Source organism: the organism of the source record quoted next, unplaced genomic scaffold (assembly GCF_019419815.1).
Source record: "Pyrus x bretschneideri cultivar Hongxiangsu unplaced genomic scaffold, Pyrus_bretschneideri_v1 Contig66, whole genome shotgun sequence".
Classification (NCBI taxonomy): Eukaryota; Viridiplantae; Streptophyta; class Magnoliopsida; order Rosales; family Rosaceae; genus Pyrus; species Pyrus x bretschneideri.
In genome coordinates, this window is record NW_025999805.1 from 1,773,571 (window position 1) to 1,780,949 (window position 7,379).

At 36.7% G+C, this 7,379-nt stretch overlaps 1 protein-coding gene across 1 annotated transcript; it reads right to left on the minus strand.

Annotated features, from left to right (window-relative positions):
* Window positions 1-347: 347 nt before the first annotated feature.
* On the minus strand, window positions 348-3,971 carry LOC103966751 (pentatricopeptide repeat-containing protein At5g03800). Its single transcript, XM_009379956.3, has 2 exons — window positions 1,233-3,971; window positions 348-652 (listed from the first exon to the last, which is right to left on the minus strand). The coding sequence occupies exon 1, from the start codon at window positions 3,954-3,956 to the stop codon at window positions 1,236-1,238; it is 2,721 nt and encodes a 906-aa protein (XP_009378231.2). The 5' UTR covers window positions 3,957-3,971; the 3' UTR covers window positions 348-652; window positions 1,233-1,235.
* Between the last annotated feature and the right edge of the window lie 3,408 nt (window positions 3,972-7,379).

A 7,379-nucleotide genomic window follows, 5' to 3' on the forward strand; every position in this document is an offset into this window, starting at 1 on the left:
GAATAGAGTGACCCTTTTTTTTGTATAAATCACTAAATTAATGAATTTAAATCTGTTCATCTACAAAAATCTCTGAATCGATGCCGAATTTCCAAAGTTTATCGAGATCCAAGCCGTTGGCTTTAAGGAGGGTGATGGATTCTAGGACATGGGGGTCGGCTTCCTCGTCAAAACCCCGAAAGTCAAACTCCCTGGTGCCGCCGACGTCGCCGCTTTCGTCAAATGGGTTTTAGGGATTGGGTGATGGAGGGTGCGAGAATGGAAAATATAACTGATGTATTATATTGAAATAAAATAGTATTTGATGTATAAAAGTGAAATATTTTAAAAATGTTGTACTACAAACCTGAGGTAGTAAAATGTAATTTACTCAATTTTTTTTTCCCAGATTTTTGCAACTTTTAAACAAAAAGGGAATGAGCCCTGATGCGCACCTGCCCGACAAAGCCTAGGCGAGTTATTACTAAAACATGCATTTGATTTGTTGAAAGTAGACCTAGGAATAAGAAACAAAACAGTAAAACTCTAAAAAGGATCAAAGTAAATGCCATGCCGGAGTGACGATGAACAGAATGAATCCTCAGAAGCTCTATACCACGTGCAGCAAACAATGACAGACGCTGCATCAGTATCCAGCTTCCACTAGTAATCCCTATAGTATACTGACAAAGTTTAGAAACTAAAACTATAAGATAAATCCGACATGGGTAGTTTGCCAAATCTTGTGTGTGATTATAACGAGTTGGAATACCATGTCATGAATGTTGTTGTGTACTTATACCGAGAATTGTCGTTTTATAATGGAATCTCAACTTCCTTGGGTTTTTAGACGTAAAACCATGTCAAGAATGTTGTGATACCACTTGACAATCAATCAATCAACAAATCTGTTCGAAGTACTTAGCTTTGCCTCATATCACAACATTTCAACAAATTTCAGCTTCTTCCATATAACATAAGTTAACACTTATTGCTGCTAACGAAATTTTATCAGAATGTAAGAATTTGCAGTTTACAGTAAAAAATGAATCGCCTAATTGTGATATCTAGGGTTTCTCTCTTTTCTGCCCGAAGAATTCAGAAGTTCATCAACTAATCTGTAATTCAGTTCTACGGGAAAATTACGCTTTTAAATACAAATATGTTACAATGTCACCAAAATACTTAATTAGCCACCAAAAGGAACGGTTTAAACTTAAATTAGAGAAAAATATGAGGCGACGATAACTCACCAGTCACCAATAATCTTTGCATGAGCACTGACCACTAGAAATACAATGAAATCCGGAAGCATCCCTGACATAGATTGCTCTTCTTGTGACAATCGACATGTATTTCAAGAACGCGTGGCAGTCTCCACAAAGGAGGATATTCTTCACTACGCGGATTGGTTTTCCAGGCTTCATGGTCAGTAGGCCATAGGTTGCTGCTAACTTTGCACTGTGATAGTACAAGAAATCTTTCTTCTGGTGCTCTTCTACTTCATGAAGAACAAAGCTTGTGTCTGGCACATAACCGGCTTTTATGCACTCTAAGATGAGTATTTCCAATCCACTATATATGTCTTTTGCTTGGGGATGGGATTTATCTCTTGCATAGAATGGATGTATCTTGTTGTTATGAACGATCCAACTTTGACTTGGGTGTTTCCGGAACCCCTTTTTCCTCATATCCTCCCTAACCATTTCGGAGCAGTGCCATCTTCCAGATGCTGAGTAGAGATTTGATACAAGTATGTAGGCAGATGGATCTTTGGGCTCCATGGCAAGGATACGTTTCACAACCCTTTTTCCAATGGTTGTATTTGTTTGGATTCTACAACTGTCAAGCAAAGCTCGCCAAACAATAAACTCAGGCTCAAAAGGCATCTTACTGATTGTTTCCTCTGCTTCATCCAGTAGACCCCAGTACCCTAGAACACCAACAAAGGAGGCAAAGTGCTCTGAGGTGGGTTCGATGTCATAAACAGTTTTCATGGAGAGAAACAAGCTACGACAATCGTCAACTAAATTGGATGTAGTGTGTCTGTATGCTGAAATAATCAAAATAAAAGTAATCTGATCCGGTTTTATGCCAGTCCTCTCCATATTTGACCAGACAGCCAAGGCCTCATCGCCTTGTCTGTGGAGAAGATAACCAGCAAGCAAACCATTCCATGAAACTATGTCATGAGTGGGCATCGTATTGAACAACTTGACTCCGTCTTCCATGTTCCAACACTTAGTGTACATGCTAATTGTGGCATTTCCGACTCCTAGATCAGTTAGAAAACCGCACTTCAAAGCATGGCAGTGGATTTGTTTCCCCAGTTCATTTATCCCTAAAGTTCCACAAAGACCAAGTAGTGAAGTGGATGAGACTTCATCCATAACCATTCTTCCTTCAGATTGATGGAGGTGGAAAAGAGAAATTGCCTCGTCCGGTTGCCCATTTCGAGAATATCCACCAATCATTGATGTCAAAAGTACAGAGCTATCCTGCTCAGGCGGCCACCAATGAAACAACTTTTTTGCATCTGTCATCCGACCACACCTTGTATACATATCAAGTAATGCAGCTTCAATACAAGCATTTGACCCAAAATCAAACTTGATAATTAACCCATGGATTTGCTCACTGGTTTTACAATCCCTAAGCAAGGCACAAGCGTTAACAACACTTGTCAAAGTGAAGTCTGTCATCTCCATTCCCTCCTTCAACATTTTTGTAAATAAATCCAAAGCCCCCAAGCCTTCACCATTTCGACAAAAACCAGCCAGTACAGCATTATGAGAAACAGAATTCCGCTCAGGCATGTTATCAAACATCTTGATAGCCAAATCTACCAACCCGAATTTCATGTAGGCTGTAATCATTTCTGTCCACGTAATAACGTCCTTCACAGGCATCCTCGCAAACAAAGCATTCACACCGTTTACACTCCCACACACAGCATAGAACCTAATAAGGGCATTGCTAACACTCAAATTGGCCTCTAAACCAATTTTGATAGCATGAGCATGAACCTCTTTACCTTCTCTGAAAGCATTGCTCCCAGAACAGGCAGTCAAAAGGGTTGAAACTGTGAAATGATCGACTCCAAACCCCTCCGTTTGCCGCAGTTCACGAAACAACTCAAATGCTTCATCATACATAAACTCCTTCACTAAACTCGACATAACAGTATTCAAAGACGCCGTGTCTCTCTCGGGCAATTGATGAAACAGTTTAAGCACATAATCCAAACACAAACATTTACCATACAAACCCATAAGCGCATTCGAAACAAAAACATAATCCAAGTACCCCAATTTGACCACCAAGGCATGAACTTGCAAACCCAAATCCAGCTCGAGAACCCGAATACAAGCAGTTAAAATTGCAACAAAGCTGTACTCATTGGGCTTAATACCCGAATTCCTCATCTGGAAGAAAAGCTCCACAGCCTCCTCCTCTCGACCCGCCTTGGAAAATCCCGAAACCAAAGTAGTGAAAGACACAACATTTGGGCAGGAAAGGCTTAGGAAAACCAGGTGAGCATCCGAAACAAGGCCCAGCTTGAGATAAGCTGAAATGAGGGCATTGCCAAGATGGGTATCTTCTTGAAGCTTGAGAATTGATGCGTGTGCGGCCCTGGCGAGTTCTCGGTCGCCGTGACGGGCGGAGAGGCGGAGCAAATGAATTAAATGGTGGAGGAATTTGTGGGTTTGGTGGCGGTCATTGGGAGGGTTTGAATTCAAGAGGGGTTGTGGGGATGGGAGGGACTGGAATTGGATTTGGGTTTTGAGTTTGGGGACTGAACTTGGAGAAGAGAGAGAGAGTGAGAGAGAAGGGTGAGGGTTTAGTGAGGGTTTAAGAGGAGGAGGAGAAGGGGAGTGAGAGAAGGGGCGTAGGGGAAGAGAAGAACAGGAGGGAGGAGGGGGAGGAGGTACGGAGGCAACGGCGGCGGTGGGTTGGATAAAATTGATGGTGTTCATTTGTACCCGAGGTGGGCGACAACGACCATAACCATATAATGTCAGCACAGAATAACAGATGGCGTCGGGACGAAGCTTAAGCTTGCTTTGGATACTGGAATTCACCAGACAACTGATATTGATTTAGTAAGAGAAAGTTCCCCTCTAAAAAATGAAATAATCCAAAGTTTATTTAATCCATCCAAGTAAATAGTAATTAACTTTAAAGAACAGTAATTGGTTAATACATTTTCATTCCTGAAAAATAAGCTGATCCAAAATCTAGTTAATTCGTATTATAATATTATTAATTATTTTATAAAATATAAATAAAAAAAAGAGAGTTTTAATAAAAATGATATTTTACTGTTTATTTTTAATCAAAATGACATTTTAGGTATGAAAAGTTCAAAATAGGTCAAGTTCTTTTCTTTATTTACTCTTATGTCATTATTTCATTATTGTAGCAAAGTCCACAATGATGTTGACATTTGTGTTTGAACATACATTATTTTACATGATACTATTTAACTTATGTTAATTTGTTGCCAACTCTTTATGATTTCATCATGTTGTTGATGTTATGCATCTCTTCTTTTGTCAAATTGTTCTAATACTGTTCATCGCCTTCTACTAGCTCTGTATCTCTTTCTCTATCTTCTTTCACCTTGTAATACATATTTTCTGTTTCTTCTTTGAAAATTTGAGGCTTCCAATAAGGCTGATGATTGAGTTTTGTCTTACTGTAAATATGTATTTCTTTTTCTTCTGCTACTAGTAATATATCATACCTAAAATCTTCACACTCATCTAAGGTTAGCATTTGAATCCCTCGAAATCTTAGAATATTTTTGTACGGAGGAGTCCACCTGTGTAGAGAGATAGAGGATAATCTAAATGACTCTTCATTAATCATGGCTATATGCATACCTTTCTCCTTATGCATATGTGCATACTAATTTGGAGAACTACTAATAAAACTTATGCAAATTTCTTTCCATTGTTCTAGATAATCTTCTGCTACTTTTATAAGTTTTTCAAGAAATGATTATAGTTAGGAAATATGGTTAATAAAGATTTTATCAAGATAGCCAAACTCTAATAGTAAGGTTGGGTTAACTTCTACTACATTATACTTTTTATGATGATCATAACTAAAATGTCATGGTTTAAAATCTCAAGTGTTAATCCTGATCACAGCTATGCTAACCTCTAGTTTACAAATACAACTCTATGTATTATCATAAAGACATGGTGGATATATCTTGGTAATAATATTCATTCCTGGTTTTGGATCAAAGATGGACTGATACAAAATATACTGTAATTGTAATTGTAACTCTTTCAAGGACTGTGATGCTCTACTCAGGATCTCATTTTGCATATCTAGTGGCATTATTCTTAATTTTGCTTTTGAAATTTCTTCTAATAGGATACCATCTATTATTAAGTCTAAAGATATGTCCCTAAGAAAACTTTCATATCTTTCTTATTTTTCTTTGTCACTCAGATGCTAATACTGCTCATTATTTTGATGTTGCTCCATTTCAATGTCTTCTTCTAAGAGCTCAATCTTAATCTCTTCTATGGGCTCATTAACCTCTTGTTCTTTGGGGTCAATAATCTATTTTTCTTTATTCTTATGCTGATCATTTTCCAAACCTATTCTCTTTTCAAGGTGTCACTTGCCTTTTGCTTCATTCTAAGATATTGGAGTTGTTGGTTCATTTTGGTAAACTTACTAAGCAATGACTCATGATCTCTAGAAATAATTTGAAGGTTGTGCTCAAGATAATGAATATGATGTTGGCTTTGATGGAAATTAAAATTAAAGCTATCAAACTCTTGTTCTCATGGCCCTAATTAGTTTTTCATGACCTAGCCTCATGCTTGGCTGTTTGATTTGGAATAACCTGTTGCCTATCAGAGAGTTTTGGTACCCTTGACCTATACCTCAGAGTTGGATTTCTGATTCCTTCAACAAGAGTGCCATTAAAGTTGAAAGTGGGTACTGGTGATGATGCTAATCTGCTTATACTATTTTGGAATCCATTGAATGATGGAGGTCCATGGTGTATCATTATGCTATTGAATTGTGTTCTTCTGCCTTGTGGTCTTGTGTTATTTGAGGATGATGGTCCACAAACTTGATCTAATTTTTCAGCCAAACTTAAAACTAATTGAATAATTAAATTATTTTGCCTAATGGGAATATTACTATTAGCTACTCGTGTTGAAAATCTGTTAAACCTACTGGTTCTTTATCTCGCATACTAATTTCTTTCAAAGCTTGGATATATTTTCTGCTAGTTCTAAAATAAGTCATTAAACTAATAATCTATCTATTTTATTATGTAACTTATCCACTTTTTCACTCAACTCTTTTTGCGCTAATTGAATTTTTTGAACTTCTAATTTTAAATGCTCAATTATTTCTAATGATTTGAGTTCTACTTGCTTAGGCTTACTATTTATGAGGTCAACAAGCACTTTTATCTCTCTTTTGCTAGGAAACCTTTGAATATTTTTATTATTATCTTCTAGCTGAGATGTAATATAATCTAAATTTTGTCTAATTGTTTTTATGATATTTTTCTGAAAATGCTTTAACAAATGATTATACTTATTATTTTCTAATTTTATATTTTCTGTTTGACTAATAATAAGATCTGCGATACTATTGGCTTATGGATTTTCTTCACTATGCAAAATATGATTATGTTTTCTCAAAGGAAAATAACAAATTAGACTATTTTGGTCTAAGGTTATTTCTCTTTTTTGAGGTTCACAAATTTCTAAATTAAGGTAATCTATCATAAACTACAGCCTACCTTTCTCTAAAATTACAGCTAACTGGTTTCTTAAAAACTCTTTTTCTTCTCTCAAGGTCTCTAAAACTTGATATGTTGCTCTTTTTGCTTCTAAAACTTTATGTTGCACTTCTGTATTATTATATTTACTAATAAATGAAGGATGTTCAAGATAACTAAGATAAAACTTCTGTTTCTTCAAAGTCCTGCTAATTCTTTTGGATATGTATGTTAATCTTTGATAGGCGCATATTCATGCGACTTAATTAGCTTGTTCTCGTGCATTTATGTTGTGTTTACTTATCTATTTCAGTGTTTAAGGCCACTTTTGTGTATTTTCAGATTATAAGGCCAAAGTGTGCAAGAAGATGCAAATTGGAGTCTTTTGGAGCGAAAGAGGAATGAATGAGTTGAAGACTTGAAGAAACGACGAATTCCTACGCCAACGATGAATTCTTACCAAAACGAAGAATCCTACTCAAACAAGGCTTCCTATTTTAGGAAAGTTGACCATAAGTTTCCCGTTTTGGTAATCTTTCCTAATCTTAAACGTCCGTATTTTCTAGCCACTTTGAAGTCCTTGTAGGCGCTTTAGGACACAAAACCAAGGCCCTAGCCGCACCATTTTAATCTT

Excerpts from the sequence above, each read along its gene's own strand:
- LOC103966751 (XM_009379956.3), bottom strand. The coding sequence starts at position 3,956 with ATGAACACCATCAATTTTATCCAACCCACCGCCGCCGTTGCCTCCGTA.